At 42.4% G+C, this 20925-nt stretch overlaps 1 protein-coding gene across 9 annotated transcripts in view; it reads right to left on the bottom strand.

Moving 5' to 3' along the window:
- The window catches only part of LOC148366098 (membrane-associated phosphatidylinositol transfer protein 2-like), a 102932-nt gene that overhangs the window by 13049 nt on the left and 68958 nt on the right, over positions 1 to 20925 (bottom strand). For 3 of the 9 annotated variants that reach the window (XM_088336510.1, XM_088336513.1, XM_088336511.1), the window contains 9 exons: positions 19123 to 19367; positions 16710 to 16899; positions 14683 to 14802; positions 12288 to 12747; positions 10167 to 10337; positions 8257 to 8403; positions 6327 to 6491; positions 2992 to 3246; positions 1451 to 1599 (listed from right to left, as the gene is read on the bottom strand). In XM_088336510.1, coding sequence (XP_088192636.1) covers positions 1451 to 1599; positions 2992 to 3246; positions 6327 to 6491; positions 8257 to 8403; positions 10167 to 10337; positions 12288 to 12747; positions 14683 to 14802; positions 16710 to 16899; positions 19123 to 19367 — 1902 coding nt within the window. The remainder of the gene's footprint in view (positions 1 to 1450; positions 1600 to 2991; positions 3247 to 6326; positions 6492 to 8256; positions 8404 to 10166; positions 10338 to 12287; positions 12748 to 14682; positions 14803 to 16709; positions 16900 to 19122; positions 19368 to 20925) is intronic. The other 6 variants (XM_088336512.1, XM_088336514.1, XM_088336515.1 and 3 more) reach the window with 5 other exon arrangements.

Genomic DNA, 20925 nt, shown 5'->3' with positions numbered 1-20925 from the left:
TGCGCCTGATTAAAAGCCGCATGCTCCATTTAAAAAACAGAACTCAATTTTGTCATTGTACAAGCCTCATCGGATTTAAAGCAATTGGAATTGAATTTTTCTTTCACTTTTTCTCAGCTTAAACTTTGCGGGTAGATGCAAAAGGAAACGCGGATAACGGTGGTAACAGCGCCAACTCCCAATCACTGGACCACCAGTGATATAGATGACATATGAAAAGGCATTTGATCTTATCTCATCATCACACCATTTTTATTCATGATACCAGAGACAAATGTTACAATGACAAATTCTATTCTATTCTTCTTTTCTATTCGAAGCATTGTACGTGAAAAACGTTGAATACGCGCTGCAACGATAGCAATCATTTATTAACAATGTAAACTATGAACAAAATACCAACATAAAATTTACAATATATTCATTAAACCCTTTATTCAGGTACTCCCACCGCCACGACTTGAGTTCAATTCCCGATGCAAACGCCCTCTATAACCTCCCTCGGAAATTATTGCAGCGTAGCGCCGCACAAATTCTTCCACGGCTTTGTGTTCGGCACTCTCTGCTTCCTGATGGTACGCTTTGGCTTAGTCGATCACCGCACTCGTGTTTTTTCATTATTTCTTGCTTTGTTTCAACTGTCATCCTTCTTTTTTTTCAGACACTCCACAAAAAGGAGATGCTATGAAATGCGATTACAGAGATGGGATCATAACAACCCAAGGGTGCGCAATCAGGTGCCTGATGGCGGCAGATGTATTCGCAAACTGGATCAGGCACGAGCGGTGAGCAGTCTTGAGCCTCAGAACAGCTAGCAAACTGGATTTACCTTCTTAAAGCGAGTTACTTTTGTGTTAAAAAAAGGAACTATCATATTGTTTTTTTCGTGTGTTGAAGTGCTCTTATAAAGAGGTACCATAGTATAACTGAAGTTTAGTGATTCTCAATTACTTAATGTCACGGCCCCCCTTGAAAGAAGAAATCCTCTCGTGACATCCTCGTTTTTTTCGGCTTCAGGCTGTCCGCTGCCAACATTTTTAAGATAGCAAGCACTCCTCTCCTCTGTGGTTGCAGTGAAGTGTTATGTACGCTTCATCAATGTTCCTCTTTTTAGCTTTCAGGAGGAGAATTTTGTTTCTCTCTTTACCCCGTCTCTCTTCGCCTGTTTCCGCATCCGTGTTAAATATTTTTGTCATGGGGTCACTTGAGGGTATGCTCCAATCAGTGTCAACACTTCACACTCAAGTCTTATAATTTGTGCTCTACACACTGCGTGGAGGCAAAATGTAAACAAACCACTTTGCCAATTGGAACGCCACTGCACCCTGGTGTAGTGGAGGCGCAATTGCACTTTATTCTGGGAAAGTTAAAAGAAAAAAGTTCTCCGAAGTCGAACGCCCCACTACTTGAGAACCACTGCTGTAATTCATTTCTTTCCTTATGGCGGTACCTGTCTGAGTAGGAAGGACACCACGTCGGTGGACTCCCAGTAGGAAGCATGAAAAAGGTGCGGCAGCGCCACCGTGGGGAAGGCGGTCAGAGCGTCGGGGCAGTAGAGGGCAAAATCCATGCGCTTGGTGCCCCACCAGCGAGCTGCAACTGGGACGGGCACATAGTGAGTAATGGGCACAAACATAATAATTGATAGTTCCTAATCATGTGGAAAACACTCGGGCAACCCGAGGAGTGGCGGCCATGCTGGATGGGTGTAAGCCGGTAAGTTTACCCTGTTATTATTGTAATTGAAATTCGAAATATGCCGATCGTAGCTCAAGTTTGGCTGTCGTTAAATATTCCAGGCTAAGTTCACTAGGTAGTTCACTAAGTCACATTACCTATAAACAAACTGTAAAGTCACAAAAACTACGCCTTTCACCACGGGTTTCAAACATATTTGAGTTCAGGGGCCGCATGGTGGAAAAAAACTCGGGGCCGGACTAGAAAAGGAAAATGGAATAGAAAAAGGGAGAAATAAGAGTGAGCAAAAGAACTAGAGACAGAGAAAGGTAGAAAGATAGAGAAGAGAAAAAAAGAAATAGAGAAAGAAAGGAGAGAAAGAGAAAAAGCAGCAATGGAGAGAAAGACAGAGAGTGGAAGAGACAGACAAATAAAAGAGAAAACAGATGAGAGAGAAAGAAGGAGAGTGAAAGAAAGATAGAGAAAGAGATAGTGGAAGAAAGAAAGAGAGATAAGAAACAGATTGAAAGACAGAATACGCATAAAGAAAGGGATAGAGAAAAAGAATGAAAAGACAAAGTGATAGAGAAAAAGAGAGAGAAAGAGAGAAAAAGTAAAAAGAAAAGGAGAGAGAGAGACGGAAAAAAGAGAGAAGATGAGCAAGAAAGATAAAAAAAAGACGGAAAAAAGGATTGAGACGAAGAAAGAATAGAGGGACACAAAGAGCGAGAGAAAGAGTGTGAATGAAAGAGAGAAAGGAAGGACAGAGAGAAAAAAGAGAGGGAAAGAACGAGAGCTACAAAGAGAACAAAAGAGAAATAGGAGAGAGAGAGAAAAGGAGAATAAAAGAAAAGAGGCAGAGAGAGACAGAGAGAAAAAAGAGACAGAAGAGAGAGAAGGAAAGAGAAAGAGAAAATGAAATACAGCTCAGGTAACTGCGAGTGGCACCTGGCTTGGGCGACATCTAGTGGACATATTTAAAACTGCAGCTCATTTTTCTCTTTCGCTTCTCTCAATATTGTCTCGGGGGGCCTAAAGAAAACCTTGAACGTTGACCCGTGACAACATCAAATTGCGTCTGTTGGACCCATCCAATATGGCCGACTGTTGACATCCGAGGATGCGATTGACGTCAGGCGAAAAGTTATCAATCATTTGAGAAAACTCGGCAGCGATCCCCAGCAGCAGCGGCAGCAGCTGTTTCGCAAAGACTAAAACAATAAACACCAGAAACCCATCAGAGAAAAAGAGGAAGGTTATTTGGAGCAGGGCACTAAATCCTGAGAGAGGAAGCGGTGGTGGTCTCGGGTCTACCTTGGTCCACCGCGGCCTGGGAGTCCAGCGAGACCAGATCGAATATAGCGCCCTGCAGGCCGGGCGACAGGCAGCTGTCGGAGCCCAGACTTTGGCTGTCGCACTGCGCGGCCTCCCTGTCTTTCTCCCGGGCGCCTTGAGACAGTTTCTTGCGGGATTTCGGAGGACTTTTCAGGAAGAATTTGTTTTGGGACGACAGGGCCAGCTCGGACAAAAGACCGGAACTTTTGGTCTGACTAAACCCGTCTTTCTGGGCTAGAGAGGGAAGCAAAAGACAAAAAAAAAATGGGTACTGCACTGTCTTCGGGGAGAATACGGAAGAGCGATCTTGTAGAAAGAAATGGAGAAATGCCTACAAATATATGCCATACACCTTAATTTCACGACCATAAGGCGCACATAAAAGTGTCACATTTTCTAGAAATTGTGCGGTGCTGTGGTGTAAAGCCGCAGACAGAGACCAGCTCGGTGGACTTACGGTTGGGCGCCCGCCCTGAGACTAGAAGGTCACAGATTCGAGTCATATTTTTTGTCTGAAACACAATATTTTTGAGAGACTAATTCGACATTTATGCGTCTCCTGTGTGAAGGCCACCATGTCCCGTATGCTCAAACGTCACATCCGTCTATTGTTTGCTGAAGTACTCATGGATGCTAACGCCGTAGCGCAGGGGTGTCCAAACTTTTCAAAAAGTGGGACAGATTTGGCAAGCTAAAAATGTGTGAGGGACGACTATTCAGAGCTTGGAGACCTCGTGGCTCGCCTTTGCAGCATTTTCATTTCATTCTCGTAAAACAGCGCTGCTGTGCTGTTAAAACAGCTTCATGTTGGTTCACCTTTCTACAGCGTTTGTTTCCTGTTAGCTTGTGTCTGGCAGTGCCCCCTTGTTATTATGTTCCAAACAACAGCCACAGTCTCTTGGAAAATTAGGCAGACGCACTTGTTTCGGATTTCGGTCAAAGAAAAACTCCAATTCCCACTAGTCCTGGAAGCTGCGGCCCTCATAGTCAACTTTCCTTTTTTCATTAACAGTAGCCATGGCGGAAATGGAGTGGGCCAAAATTCTGACAGAAACCCAAGGGCAAGGTGGCAAATGGGCTGCCTTCATCTGGTGAAATGGTTAATTTTTTTATGGTGCATATTTATTTTATGATAGGCCCCAGGCCAGTGAAAATGTGATCACGGGCATTTCTGCCATAGGGTATCTAGATATTTAAAAGTCTTTGGTGTCACTTTTTGGACAATTTTCAACATATTACCTATTGTTTTCTTTATTGATTTTCAATATGTTTTGTGTACTGTTACCCAATGCTAAATTTATTGCACCCTGGTCATCCCGGAAGGGGGATTACCACTTTCGAGGCCCCTTCTTATGTTTTTTTTATTTTCCTCTTGCTGAGGTTTTGAGTTTTTCCTTGCCTGCATGTTGGTTTAAGATCAGGGGACGGTGTCATTGTAACCTGTGCAGTCTTTTGAGACATTTTGTGATTAAGAGCTATACAAGTAAACGGGAATTGACTTGAGTCTTGGTGCTTTCGTTTCATGAAACCGTGTCATTGTTTTCACCTGGACCAGGACTACGGTGGCAAAGAGATTTCAAGCAGATTATAATGGAAAGAATGGATTGTCGACGCTCGGGCTAACGTGTCTGCCGGGACTGTTGTTCGAGCTTTCGCACAAGCCGACATCATTTCTGAGGAGCCGCAAGGAACGGAAAGTGATCCTGAAAGTGGAAATTTAGCAAAGCTGTTCTGGTCAGAAACAAAGGACAAGGATTTTGACTGTGTTAATGGATATAGATTACCCGTAAAAAAAAATTGTTTTGATGCATTTTGTAAATAATTTTGTTATTTTTTTATTTACATACTGTATTGTCTGGACTATGACTCAGTTTTTTTCATAGTTTGACCGGTGGTACGACCTATACGGTGAGACATATATGTTAAATTATTAACACATTATTATATCATTTAGTTTAAAATTTGTAAAAACAGGAACCAAGATCCCTTATTTTTTGCGGTCAATGGGGACCAGAACCCCAGAAAAGTTTGGAGTGTGGTAAATCTTTGTTAAAAAAAAAAAATAATAATCGGGGACTAATGACAATTTGGTGTCAAAAACATTGCGGGGACGCACGTTGATTTGAGACGATGCGTCCCCAGCAAAAATGATGCATCTAGGACGCAGGGACGCGGGCAAACGAGAACACTGGGTGTGACTGAGCAAGTGTGTTGTATGTCCCTGTGTGCCCTGCGACTGGCTGGCAACCAGTTCAGGGTGTCCCCTGCCCACTGCCCGAGGATGCCTGGGATGGGTTCCAGCACTCCCGCGACCCTACTGAGGATAAGCGGTGCAGATAATGGATGGATGGATTGGTCTTTCTTATTGCAGAGTCATAAACGCTGACCTTAGCTGAGGCCAGTGAAGCAGTTTTCTTGGATGTTTTTTTGAGGTGCTTTTGATGTTCCTTGATGTGCCATCGTCTCACTCTGAGTTTTCTTAGTTGTGCCACTGTTCCCGGTTTTCTCCATTTGTGGATAATGGCTCTGACAGTGGTTTGCTGAAGCCCTACTGCCTTTGAAACTGATTTTTGACCTTTTCCGAACTGACAGCTTTCAATCACTTTTTTTCTCATTTCTTCTAGAATTTCTTTGGATCGCGGGATGTTAATTGTGTTCTTGAGATTTTGCAGCCTACTTCACTTCAGTTTAAGTAATTTCTTGATTCAACACAATTTTGGGTATGGCCTGTGGAATTTAACTCAGCTTCTCCAAAACTGTGATGAGTCACAGTTGCTTTGTGATTTAACAAGGGGGATTACCTTTTCACATAGGGACAGATGAATTTGAATTTTTTGTGCCTAATGAATGGAATCAACTGCATTTTGTATTTCTTTGGGTTGTCGCTGTGTGATAGTAAAACTGGTTTGATGATCTGAAACCTTAGTAAGTGATAATAAATACGCTAAAACACAGAATTCAGGAATACTTTTTCACGACACTGTTTTACATAATTCAATCATGTTTTACTTGATTTGTTTGGCATACATTTGTAGGTATGTTGTCTGTGTACACATTCATTTCTACATGAGAGAATCGTTCTTCCATAGAAGACCTTCAATTGAATTTCGATGAGTCTTGTGTGAGTGTGTGAGACAATTACATTCAAGACACAACAGGATGCCGGTTTGTCCCCAGGATGCATTGCAGCACTGGGAGAAAATGCACTTTGCATTTCACACTCAAGACAGTGATACGGACACACAGGGGGCGCTCCCGAGTCCTAGACCGAAGGTTTGGTGTGTTCTGGCTCTCTGGTGTGTGAGTGCACTTACTGTTGGCTATGTTGCCGGCAGTGTAACTGTCTGCCATTCCTGACACTTGGCTGGCAATGCTGACCTCACTGGCGCGGCGTTGGCCCCTGGAGAAGGGGCCCGTGACGGGGGACGAGGGGTACGAACTGTCCATGAAGACACCACCATGAGACTGAACAACATCCGCTAGTGAGCCAAACAAGGGAGAGCCCGTTAGACAAGAGACAAGGGAACCTAAGGGTAAGGGGTATGAAATGGCAGAAGATGATAAATGGCGCAGAAAATCTAACAAACGTGACAAAATAGGGCTGCAACGATTGGTCGGAGTCGACAAAAAAACGTTAACAGTCGACGATGACTTTCATTGTTTTTCATGTTGGTAGCCATCAATGGCAGTGTAGCTAGAATAGATCTTTGACGTCTATAGCTGTCTGTGATAGTGCCCTGCTAAAATGGATCTTTGACGTCTGTAGCAGTCAAAGGCTGCTTCACTAGAATGGTTTGATGACATCTATAGCTCTCAACGGCATCCTAGCTAGAACAGATTATTAATATCAATGACAGCCTAGCTTAAGTGGATATCTAGCTGTCAACAACAAAGTAGCTCAAATGAATCCGTCTAGATAGATAGATAGATAGATAGATAGATAGATAGATAGATAGATAGATAGATAGATAGATAGATAGATAGATAGATAGATAGATAGATAGATAGATAGATAGATAGATAGATAGATAGATACTTTGTTCATCCCCGAAGGGAAATTCACATTTCCAGCAGCATCCCTGAGCTGAGAACAATCGAGAACAATCGAAAATAACACGGGAGCTGCTGGAGTGGCTGCCATTCGTGACGGCGCCGGAAGAAAAGATTCAATTTGAATCATGTACAAACAAACAAACAATTGAATCATGTACAAACAAACAAACAAACAAAATCTTCATGTTTCAATAAGTGGAGTGTTAATAAAATGGGGGGAAAATAATTTCTGATACTGATATAACCAGGTAAAACTAATTTTAAGTTACCTGTCCAAATGAATGTTGTGCCATACGGCAGCCTACTTAAAGTGGATCTTTGAAGTCTATCGCTGTTAATGTCAGTCTCGCTTAAATTGATCTTTTACGTCCGTAGCTGTCAACGACAATGTAGCTAAATGAATCTTTTGATGTATATAGCTGTCAGATGCAGTTTAGCTAACGTAGATCTTTGACGTCTATAGCTGTCGCTGACAGCCTACCTCAAATGTATCTTCAACATCTGCCGCTGTCAACAGCAGTGTAGCTAAAATGACTCTTAGTCTATGACAGCCTAGCTTAGGTGGATTTTTGACATCTATAGCCATCTGTGGCAGCCAAGCTAAAATGGATCTTTGATGTCTGTAGCGGTCAACTACAGCCTTGCTAGGATGAGAGCCATACTAGTCTACGGCGGCCTAGCTAAATAAAATGGATTTTTGACATATGTGATAGTATATGGCAGCCTTGCTATAAAAGGGTCAATGGTAGCGTAGCTAGAATAATTCTCTGACGTCTATAGCTGTCTAAAGCAGCCTAGCTAAAAGGAATCTTTGACATTTGTGGCAGCCTGGCAAAAACGGATATTTGATGTCAGTAGCCGTCAATAGCAGCTTAGCTATAGTCCATCTTTGACTTCTGAAGCCGTACTAACTAAACTCAATCTTTGACGTCTGTAGCCCTCATTGTCAGGCTAGCTAAAATGGATTGATGGCATCTATAGCGTCTGCAGCAGACGATTGCAGTTTAGCTAGAATGGATCTCTGTAGTCTAAGGCAGCGAATGAGTTAAAGAACTAATCCGAAAGGGTACATTCTGAGACTCCTATGGAGAGAAGCGACAGGAATTGTGACGGAGAACGAATGAAAGGAGGGAGACGAGAAGAGATGAAAGGAGGAAAGTGAAGAGGAGCGTGCCAGGAGCGGCTACACACACTCGGGTGTGGAGGCCTTGAGGACGCCCTCGTGCCAGTTGAGGACGGGCACGGGAATGCACGTCTCGCTGATGGTCTCCTGACAGCGGGGAATGGCGGGCGGACCGCTGTCAAGTAGCAGCGTAGCGTTGCTCTGGACCGTCTCCACTACGCAGGCCGCATTAAGGGAAAGGTAAGGAGGAATGGGTGAAGAGGAGAAGAAGGAAGAGAGGACAAAGGAGACACAAAAACAAATGAAGAAAGAACAAGAGACACCAGAAAAGTCAAGCTCTGAATGGAGTTTTTAGGTATTACAACTGATTTGCCCTATTTTTGCCCCCAAAACAAACGGGTAGACTTCTGCTACTCAACCCTGGATGGATTGATAACATTTTGTGTGTGGACAGTCTAGGAGGATCTGATAGCGTGCTCCCCGGAAACACAATCTGTACAATTCAAATCCAAACGCATCAATCTTGTGCATTTTTAGAGGAGAATAAAGGAGCTAGATCTATGATGATTGTGGCCCTTTTAAATTAGATAGATAGATAGATAGATAGATAGATAGATAGATAGATAGATAGATAGATAGATAGATAGATAGATAGATACTTTATTCAGGGAAATTCACACTTCCAGCAGTATCCTCGTGTTGAAAATAAAACAATAAGTAAAAGGAATATGGTACATAAATACCCAATGTAACGTGTTGATATATAGTATTTATTAATAGTGCTACATAAAATACACACTGTAAAAGAAATAAGGTAATATGAAAATGTGGGGGTGTGGTTTAATGTGGGCTTTTACTCCCCCTGGGTGGAGTTAAAGAGCCTCATGGCATGAGGAAGAAATGATCTCCTCAGTCTGTCCGTGGAGCAAGACTGTGACAGCAGTCTGTCACTGAAGGTGCTCTTCTGTTATGGATTATTGAATTATACATACACCAGCTTGGTGGCCTTGGGGGGTAAGGCGCCCGCCCCGAGACTTGGAGGTTGCTGGTTGGAGCCTCACCCGGCTCATACCTAATACTAGCAACATTGCCTCCCTGCTTGGCGCTCAGGATTTGGGGTTGGAATTGGGGGGGTTTGATCACCTAATGACTCCCAACAAGAAGTTGCAACACATCAGTTGGGGGCTGGGAATCCCCTCCTCAAAAATGTGAATGTGTTCTTGACTCTAGACACCTCCCAATAGGGGAATATGGCTTTAGTATATAAATACATTAACTCATTTAATTAGACTAGAAACAACAATAGTGTGTACTATTTTTAGGTATTGTATCTGCGAGTAAGCAGACTTGATTCGTTAAATTACAGTATTAAATATCAGTACTGAGGCTTTTGTGATTTCGCCATGACAGGGTGTCAATTCTTCTTTAATGGTTTACAGGAGGTTATTGTAATGCACAACTTATAAGCTACAGTTGGGCCCCGTGTCCAACAAAGCTCTTTTCGTATCTGAGCGAATGTTCCCAATTAATTGCAATGGCAGTGCTACGTTTTTACACTTTTTTGAAAACGGCGGCAGTGCGACATGGCACTGGGCAAGTTTTCCGCATGGGAAGTTCGGCGCTAAACCTTTTTTTTCCGGTTGTCATATTTTTATATCACCCACTATACGCCGATTTCACTCGGTGATCCCCACCTCAGAAAGGATTAATGTTGTTTCTCAGGGGTGTACTGTACTAAGCTTTTTTTTACATCAACATTGAATAAAAATACTGAACCCCTTGCAGAGCTGTGACAACATTCGGCTTCCCAAGAAGCACAAACAGAAGAAAAATGTCCAATTTTTCTTTGGAGACAGTGTTTCAATCGTTATGTGACACTGATGAAAAACAAGACGACATCCAGAGAGGACAGTGTCTTCTACTTGTGTGTTTTTGTAATTTGTGAAGTGTGTGGTAAGCTAAGAGTGGGACGGCTCACCCAACAGTGTAGAATTTCCATCGCCTAGTGGGAAACGTTGGTAGCGCGGCACATTGAATGGAGGCAACAGGTGGAACTTCCTCTCCAGAAGAGGCTCAAGGCGTGAGGCGGAAGGATCGGCTGGATGGAAAAGGTTGTATACCTGCTGGCAGGCGGGTCGGAGCTGGGCCACTGCAGGAGGAGGCAAGAAATATTTGACGTTACGTCCTTGTTCCGTATCGAGACCTCTCGCTACTTAGCGCTTCGGTAATCGCTGGCTCCCTCATTTGCAGATTTTGAGCTTTATTGTCTTTATTGTCATTGTTATGTTTAGACAGAGTGCACACAGCTTTAGTATTATTTGTGGTGTTCTGCAGGGCTCAGTACTTGGTCCCCTTCTTTTCAGGATTTATAGGCTTCTGTTAGGTGATATTATTCGCAAGTATAATCCATCCATCCATTATCCGCAACGCCTATCCTCAGTAGGGTCGCAGGGTCGCAGCTATCTTTGGGCAGTGGGCAGAGGACACCCTGAACTGGTTGCCAGCCAGCCGCAAGGCACACAGAGACAGACAACTCACTCTCTCATTCACACCAAGGGATAATTTGGACCGGCCAATTAACCTGACATGCATGTTTTTGGAATGTGGGAGGAAATTGGAGTGCCAGGAGGAAACCCATGCAAGCCTGGGGAGAACATGCAAACTCCACACAGGAAGGCTTGATCCCAGACCTCAGAACTGTTCCGCACACACGCTAACCACTGCGTCGTCGTGCTGCCCCGCAAGTATAATATCAGATTCTATTGCTATACAGATGACACTGAACTGTATCTTCCAATGAAGGAATCAGCACCACTAAGTTGTTGAAATTTGGAGAGCGACAGTGTCCTTTCAGTTACACGTTAAGAATATTCCCACAAAAGCTTTTTTTCCATTCTCGCAACATTGCTAAAATTCAACCTATGCGGTCCCAGTTCGATGCTGAGATTATAATTCATGCGTTTGTAACCTCCCGTCTCGATTACTGTAATGCACTACTCTCTGGTCTACTGGTACAAAATGCGTCAGCGAAGCTTTTAAATAAGACAAGAATGTTTGATCGCATGACCCCGATTTTAGCTAACTTGCATTGGCTCCCTGTTAGTTTAAGATGTGATTTCAAGGTTCTGTTGGTATTATACAAAATTATGCATGGACCTGCTCCCTCATATTTTCTGATTTGATTTCCATGGCCAAATTCAAGCACTTTTTAAGGGCATTCAAAGGCAATTCTTTACTTTTTCCAGTACCACAAAAAATAAAATCTAGCGTAAATAACATACTTTGCAGATCTACAAAAAATATATGAAATTTACACACACAAGATTTTGCCATTTTGCAATCTTGCGTGTGCATTTACCAAGACATATGATTTTTAGATCGTGAGTAAATCGCAAATATACTTAATTTATGGATACATGTAATATGTGTGTAAATCTTTTAGAGACAAATCTTCCCCCCCGAATATGTGTTAGGTAAAATGACAGTAAAATGTAGCTTTCATTATAAGTTACTACTGGAAAACGCTACCTTCATTTTTCGCATGGCCCATAAAAAATGTCCATAATTGATATGTAATCTTCACATTAATACACATTTGATTGTGCCCTGTTTGGGTGTAGAATGCATCTGTCGCATAGGGGGTGATAACACTTAAGATAATCTTTACGGCCATAGCACCCTGAGAACACCCAATCTCGGGAAGCCCGGACCTGGTTAGTCCCTGGATGGGAAACTGCCTGGGAATACCAGGTGTTGTATATTGGTTATTTGGCAAACACTCTGCTGCGACAGCACAGACTGTACCCCCTGGTACAGTTGGTGAAAATGAATTTCCCTAAGGGGACCAGATAAATTAAAATAAAATGCCGTGCAATGCCGTTAATCATGAGGGACGAAGAATTGAAATGGCAAAGTGAAGTCACTAGAGAGCAGTGTTGTGTCTTGTTGTGGAACATGGCAACAGTTTCAAGCGTTTACAAGCACTTTACCCAAAATTCAAGCACTCTCTAACCCTTAGGATTTTCAACCACCCGTACGATCTGTGATGATTACTTTTTAGAGGTTGAATCCCCCGAAAATGTAACGACCGACGACTCACCGTCCAGCATGGGGATGACAGTCTTCCTCAGAGCCAGCACCAGACCCAACGGCGACCCGAAGAGAAAAAAGTCGGCCACTTCAAAGTCCAGCTTGCACTGCGCGCTTCCGTCTAGCATGGTGCTGCTGCTCGATCGTCGCGAGGTCCCATCACCGCCTCGCAGGACGCTCGAGTGCAAGCTGCAATTCCAGTTTAATCTCAGTATTGGGAAACCTTCCCGGCTGATGTCTCGGCTTCGGTACCTTGACAGGAAGGCTTGGTGCTGCTTGATGGTTTCCAGTTCGTAAGTGGACGAGTCGCTTCTCTTGCGCTGCAGCTGCTGCTTTTTGGCTTCGTCGCCAGAAATGCTTCGCGGGATGTCGATGTTGCTGCGGCTCAGGTGGCGACTACCTTCCAGGGTGGGCGAGGCCGACCCTTGCCCGCAGTTGATGATGCTGCCTGGCGATAGGAGGTCCTGGTCCTGCTGGGAAACGGGTCGGTGAGAGAGGGTTGGCACATCTCTATCCTGGCCAAATTCAGCTCTTTCTAAAGACTTTATAAGCCCATTTTTCCATTTCTTCAGTACCATTAGGGTCCGGTGTGAATCATGTATTTTGCAGAGCCACTAATATGCATGTCTGTTCTCTTACCATTGTTGGTACTTTGTCTTTACTATTGTTGGTGTAATATTGTGACGAAATTGTCTATTTGTTCTCTTTGCCTTTGCTGGTATTGAATTACATTACCACTAGTGATGAAAGGTTTAAGGTCATTAGCTGCATAAAAACACCTGTCCACCCATACAATCAGTAAGACTTTAACTTATAACATGGCAAAGACCAAACAGCTGTGCAAAGACACCAGAGAAAAAAAATTGTACACCTCCACAAGGCTGGAAAAGGCTATGGAGCAATTGTCAAGCAGCTTGGTGAACAAAGGTCCACTGTTGGAGGAAACATTAGAAAATGGAAGAAGTTAAACATGACGGTAATTTTCAATCGGAAGGGGGCCCAATGCAAGGTTTCATCTCGTGGGGTCTTAATGATTCTAATTCAGCCCGGAACTACACGACAGGAGTTGGTCAATTACCTAAAAAGAGCTGGGACCACCGTTTCCAAGGTTACTGTAGTTAATACACTAAGACGACATTATCTGAAATCAAGCATGGCATGAGAGGTTTCCCTGCTTAAACCAGCACATGTCAAGGCCCATCTTAAGTTTGCATAAGACCATTTGGATGATACAGAGGAATCATGAGAGAACGTTTTGTGTTCATATGAGACCAAAATAGAACTTTTAGGTCATAGTTTCACTAAGTGTGCTTAGAGGAAGAAGAATGAAGAGTCCAATCTGAAGAACACCACCCCTACAATGAAGCATGGGGGTGGTAGAATCATGCTCTGGGGGTATTTTTCTGCACATGAGACAGAACGAGTGCACTGCATTAAAGAGAGGATGACTGGGGCTGTGTATTGAGAGATTTTGGGGAACAACCTCCTTCCCTCAGTCAAAGAATCATAGATGGGTCGTGGCTGGGTCTTCCAACACGACAATGACCCAAAGCACACAGCCAGGAAAACTAAGGAGTGAATTTGTAAGAAGCATATCAAGGTTCTCGCATGGCCCAGCCAGTCTCCAGACCTGAACCCAATCGAAAATCTTTGGAGGAAGCTCAAACTCCGTGTTTCTCAGCGACAGCCCAGAAATCTGACTGATCTAGAGAAGATCTGAGTGGGCCAAGATCCCTCCTGCAGTGTGTGCAAACCTGGTGAAAGACTACAGCAAACGTTTGACCTTTGTAATAGCAAACAAAGACTCCTATACCAAATCTTAACATTCATTTTCTCAGGTGTTCAAATACTTATTTGCAGCTATGTCACACAAACAAATTGTTAAAAAAATCATGCATTGTGATTTCTGGATTTTTCTTTTTAGTTTATCTCTCTTACAGTGGACATGCACCTACGATGAACATTTCAGACCCTTCCATGATTTCGAACTGTGAGAAATAACAAAAGAGCATGTTGTTCAAATAATTATTTGAATGTGTTACTAAGTAATATTATCAGTTATTAGAAGTTTTGGCACACATACTTACGATAATGTCTTAATTTCTAGTCAAGTCAAGTCCCATTTATTTGTGGGGCCCTTAATCACAAAATATCTGAAAGGACTGCACAGGAAACAATTACACCGCCCCCTGATCTTAAACCAAATTTCTGTATATCACCGCTGGTGACAGTGATGCTATTGAGCATGAGCGACTCTCAAAACTTATATTCATGAAAGATGCTTCACTCTGTTGGAAAAATGGGTTTGGCTACAATAGAAATCATTCTATATCATTCCTATTGCCGATATTTGTTGACAACATGGACGTATCATGGCAGCTCTAACCAAGTAGCGTTTGGCTCACCTGCACGCTGATGAGACTGCCCCTGCGGCTGCTGTTCTGGCTTTCTGTCACTGTCTGGTTGCTGCTGCACAGAGCGTCGAACCCGAGGATTCCTCCGACGCAGTCACCGACAAGGCACACCTAAGAGGATTATAGTAAGGTGAACCCTTGTTTGATGATTTACCCGGATTGTATACGTTTTTTTGACCATTTCAAATTGTGTACGCCATATTAATGCCTGATATGCGCACGTCCGTCTGGTTATATCTGGTTCTAAACATTTTAAAAGCCAAGCGTTTTGTTATAATCAACCTGTAATAATCGTGAAAGTAAGCGAGACGAATATGCTGGATGGTTTAAAACGTCAAGAAAAGGCCCACATTTCTCGTTCCGCCTTCTAAATTGTGACGGTTTCTGTCAACGTGTATTAAGCAATACCAGTGTTCTCGTTTACCCGCGTCCCTGCGTCCTAGACGCAGAACCTTAGAGTGTACTTCTAAACATTTATTTATTTTTGACCGATACCTACTCTCTTAGGGACTGTTTAGCCAATCAGACTGCAGAACACAATGTATGTTTACTCTAGACCAGGCATGCAAAACATATGGCTGGCGGGCTCGATCTGGCCAATTGGATGATTTAATCTGGCCAGCCATACATGTAAAAAAAAAAGAAGCGAGTCTCTAGGTTATTTCTATCAAAGTTATGATGTTTTTTTTTTAATAAATGCAAACCAAATGATCTTCCCAGCCAGAGTGTTGGGTGAGTTTGTTCAGGTGTAAAACTGCATTCACTCAACTGTTAAAATAAACCAGTTAACACATTCAGTGGCAAACCAGAAAATCTTATCCCCGTTGTTTGTGAATAGATGTATTTTTAGAATACATCCCATGTCATCCTTGATTATAATATGTAGGGTAGGTTACCAGTGTTCTCGTTTGCCCGCGTCCTAGATGCATCATTTTTGCTGGGGACGCATAGTATCAAATCAACGTGCGTCCCTGGGACGCAACTTTTTTGACACAAAATTGTCATTATTACCCGATTACATTTTTTTTAAACAAAGATTTACCGCACTTCAAACTTTTCGTCAGGCAGATCCGGCAGATGTTGTTTTGGTCTCGCGGTTCGAGTTTTCGTCTGCACGCCGATCTCGAGTTGTGTCGTGAAAGGTCTGCTCTTTTTAGAGAACCGGCTTTTTCGGCTCAACTCATTCAAGAGAGCCGGCTGTCAAACGGCTCACTTGCTTTGATGCATTATATTACGAATGATGATGTTGTATAAAGAAGTTAAGAACAAAAGGAAGTATAAAAGGAGAAAATGAAAAAAGACAGGTTTGGGATTGAATGCTGCAGGTTGAAATACGTCCACTTGATGTTGCCAAAGCTAGGTGCCTCTCACAAAGGCTGTACTTGTATTTCTTTCTCTCTCTTCCTACCTTTTTCTCTCAACCATTATCTCGCTCTTTCACTCCCCGTCTCTCTTTTTCTCTCTCTCTCTTTTTACTTTATTTTGCTCTCTCTTCCTTTTCTCTTTTTTCTCTCTTTCTCTCTCTCTTTTGCTTCCCCCTTCTCTCTTTCTCTCTCGTTTGCTTTCCCCTTCTCTCTTTCTCCCCTTCTCTGTTTCTCTCCGTTTCTTATTTTCCTTCTCTCTTTCTATTTCTCCTTGGATTTCTGTCTTTCTCTCGCTTTCTCCCCCTCTTACTATTTCTCTTTTTATCTCTCATATTTCTCACGTTCTCTCTTTTTCTTATCTCTCTCCATCTTTTTCTCCCTTTCTCTCTTTTTTTGTCCCACCCTCTCTCTTTTCCTCGCCCTCTCTTTTGCACTTTCTCATTTTCTTTCTCTCTAATGTACTAGTCCAGCCCCCGAGAGAATGTTTGTTCTATAGTGTGGCCCCCGAGTTAAAATGAGTTTGACACCCCTGATTTAACTGATCCGGCCCGCCTGAGAACAGAAAGTCTGGATCCGGCTCCAGGATACTGAGTTCCCGGATGTGGATCTCAATCAAAAACTTATTTGAAAGCGATTCAAAGGCATGCCACCGACCTGGCCGGAGAAGGTGGCGCCGTCCAAAGACTTGATGAAATCTGCGTAGACCTGATTGGCTCGGACGATGACGGCAGCCACCGCTTCCTGGTACTGAGGCGCGGATGTGGCCAGCAGGGGGAGCGCCGCCAGCGGGATGTGATCTTGGCTGCTGGACAGGTAGCTTTCGTCGTAGCCGTACGGGCTCAAGCTGCCGTGCGAGACGGGCGCATTGTCACTAGCATGACTTTTACATATTCAGTGACCGATCGATAAAAAATGGACAGCTATAGGCGTCAATGGATCGAAATGGAAAACGAATGTTTGACGTCTATAGCTGTCAATGGCACACAAAAGCTCAGTAATTTGACAAAAAAAGGGGTGTAATGTAGTAAAGTCAAATCATTGAGAATCCCCAATGGTCAATCTCAGGGGTCGCTAACATGGTGCCCACAGACACCTGAGTACACCCAGGTTCTGAAAATAGCTCAACAGTGATTTTTCTCAGAAACTTGATTTTAAACTGGCTATGATGTTTTAGCGGTTGACTGAAGCTATTTTTACCCTAATTCTAATGGTAATAACATTATAATTAAATAGTAATAATACAGCAATAACATCAAATGCCGGTATCAAACTGGTAGCACTTCAATCCATGCAACTTTCGACATGTCCCGCTGGATTCCATGGGACATAAAACAACCAGGTAATTAATAAAGGTCCAGACAAGTTTTGAGTGGTTTTTCAAAACATTTGCCATCAGAATTGTGACTTACGATCGAAGCAATTTCAATCATTAATGACGGGGATCAATCGGCTGAGGTTGACAAGTATGTGTTCCAAAAGAAGCCATCATATCCAAATGCACAATGTAGAAAGCTGTATTTCTTTTTTATAATCATCATAGAATTAAATACAGCAGAACTTAGGATATGGTGTGCCCACTTAATAATTATTTCACCAAACATTGTGGAAAAAGATGCTTTTTCAGCCACTATTTACAGCATTCCCCCCTCCTAAGATATCAACAACAAACTATTTTGTTTACACAAAAACTTTCAAACTTTATGGTGTGCATATGATGAGTTATGTCTCAAAATGCTATCGGTTGACATTTTATAAGATGCATCATGAAGATGCCGATATGCTGAACTACCTCCCACAATGCCTTTCACTCTCTTTTTTCAGTTCACAATCTTGTTTGCTTCCTAAAGATTTTTGCGCATTGACGATTATGTACTGTATTTATTGTACTGTATTTATTCATTTTTACTTATTTTAAGTTTGTATTCTAACCTTACCGAAGCACACTCAATTTACAATAGACTGCTTCCTCCTTCCACACCACCAAAGGTGAAGCAGTTGCTATGGGTGTCGCAGGAGTGGAAAATTCCTCGCCGACTTCGCTCTCAGTTCTGTTTGGGTGCCGAGAAGTAAAACAGCTTCCCGGGGCACGAGATGGCTATCCTTTTGCACCTTTCTCGTTTGTAGATTTTATTTCATCCAGTCTGCGTACTGCTGAAGTAGTTCCCTTGGAACAGATTTGCGTGAATTGCTAACCCATGCTGCCAGAAGATGACTTGAATATCGGCTCCAAATACCGGTTATCGTTTGTAAGGGAAATTAAAAGTTTGATTATAGTTTGAATTTGCCTTTGTATGTTATCCTCAAAAGTGGCTCAACGAAGTTAACGATCACATCCCGGGGCTGTTTGAATGCTTGCAACAATGTTATCCTCTTTGGGTCTGCTAACTAATAATGAAGATGGACTTCGTTTTCAGTGCCGGGAAGCCTGCTCGAGAGCTTGCCTCCCCAAATTCCAAGTCTGCTCAAGAGCTTGCCCCCCTACAATTACAAAGTTTCACTATCCTTATTGCTCATTTATTATACTCGCACGCCATCTACACTTTATTCAAACATGTGATTCCTGTCTAAACCAATCAGATTTGTGTCCTGTGTTCATGTAATCTTGTTTAAACCAATCAGATTTGTTGTTTCATTCTTGTGTTTTCCAAAACATGAGCCTCCTGCCATGGGCGTAGCGTGATTTCTTTCTGATCAGATCCTGGAAGCACACGCCTCTGATGAAAGGGCTATCAAAAACCTGAATCTCCCACTCAGTGTGTGTTGTTTTCTTCATCCTGATACAATCTGAAATTTTAACCTTGACATCCTTCTCCTCTTAATACTAATAACCGGAATCGGTCCTGAAAAACCCATATTGGTGCATCCCTAAATTGGAATAATGTTTTTTTTTTCTTGAACTAAAAAACAAAAACGGGATGCTAAAATTAGCGTGAATGAAGACCTGAGCGTTTTGTCTTTATAATTATTATCTAATGTCTTGTATTTCTAATGACTTGATTGATCAAAATAAAATGTGATTCATTCTTTGATTCATTGCAACAACATCTAAAATCAGAAATAAACCTACTTGGACACCAGTGAGAAGGCATCGGCGCAAATAGCGGGACAAGGGACGAGACGGACGGCAAGCCTTCCCAATGCCGCCGGGTAGTGGACGCGCATGACGGAATCGAACGCGGCGCCGATGGTGTTGACGTCGGCCTGCTTGCCGCTGTGCTCGCCGCCGCCCGTGTCCAGGATGTTGCCGCCGTGCAGGACCAGAATCAGCACGTGGATATTGGAAGGCTGCAGACACTGCTGGGATGAGCTTTCCTGCAGTCAGGCGTAATGCAGAATGCTTTAATACTGGTGTGAATGCTCACAACTATAAGAGCTTACTCCAATTTTAAAGGACAACACAATCTTCTGGTCTTGTTTTTCTTTTTCTTTTTAATTTTATTCTTCCATTATCTGCACCGCTTATCCACAGTAGGGTCGCAAGGGCGCCGGAGCTATCTTCGGGCAGTGGGCAGGGGACACTCAGGGCTTAAAAAGGTGAGAAGGGAGTGAAGGAAACACCATATTTCATTGTATATAACATACACCCCTAATTTTTGATTAAAATACCTATACTTTTTTTTGAAAGTGACTAACATTATTCAAAACATGCGCCCACGATTGAAATCATAAAGACTATGAACACGATAACAACATATTCTAAGTCCAATTCGTCATCATATACAGTACACCAAAGAGTTGCTTTTTCTGCATTGCTGTAAGCTGATTTTATCAGCATAGCATTGGCATTTTGGTTTGATTTACCTGTTCTGATGCACTTCTCCTATTGCACCTGTAGGGGGCGATCATGCTTCACGTGACAAGGCCATACAAAGCAATGCAATAGCAGTTGCGTCATTTTGGAGTTAAGTATATTGTTTATTTTATTGATATCGTTATGTCATTGTTATTGGTCTGATAAAAATATATGCATATTTGTTTATAAATTGATGTAAGAGTGTGTGGTCTGTGCAGCCCTTAGAGACTTTTTCTGAATATTAACAATATATCATGTTGTAAATATATGAGATAAAATAAAACCCAGTATACATTTAAATTTAATTCAATATTCTTTTGTCATCGGACTGATAATGTCATAAAATACAAACAAATTCAACAATAGTAATAAATGCACAAAAATACCCAAAGAAAAAGCTCAGGCATTCCCGGACTCATAACAACGACATCCTACAATTAATAAAATAAATAATAAATATATAAAAATAAAGGCAAAAAATTAATCATAGAAAAATCATATCATATGGAAAGAACTTCAAGCATTTTCAAGCACTTCACACAAAAGTCAAGCATTTTCCTGACCTTGGAAACGAAACACTAAAATTCAGGCATTTCCAGGTATTTCAAGCACCCGTACGAACCCTGAACAATAGTCTCTGGTACTGTGAGCAAAAATAGTGTAACAAATTTGAAATCAAACACCCAATTCACTCTGGGAAATCTCGGAAAGCAGTACTCCTTTTCTGTCCTGCAATGTTTAAATGTGAAAGGATTTATGGGTTTTTTTAATCACATGTTGTTAGCACCATCTAGAGGTGCATTTAGGTCACTGCAACTTTGTGCGTGGTCATAATGGAAAACCGGAAGTCAGATTTTCGGTAGGTACGAGACAGAAGACTGGTAGCACGCCATTTTCTACCGTCTGAGTTATTGCAATCATGTCATTTTGAGGTTGCATCGCCGGTAAGTGTCACAAAGTTTTGTTTTATTTATTTATTCTTATTCACGTTTGTTGTTTACAATAAGAAATTGCCCATAGCGGTTTGTAATACAGCATGCTAATTACTCGCAAACACCGAGCTCGTCAAAATGGCGC

The sequence above is a fragment of the Urocampus carinirostris genome, chromosome 5 (assembly GCF_059441175.1).
Source record: "Urocampus carinirostris isolate Australia breed hairy pipefish chromosome 5, RoL_Ucar_1.0, whole genome shotgun sequence".
In the NCBI taxonomy this organism is placed as follows: domain Eukaryota; kingdom Metazoa; phylum Chordata; class Actinopteri; order Syngnathiformes; family Syngnathidae; genus Urocampus; species Urocampus carinirostris.
The sequence above is the reverse complement of the archived record's forward strand: the minus strand, read 5'-3'. Positions and strand labels throughout refer to the sequence as shown.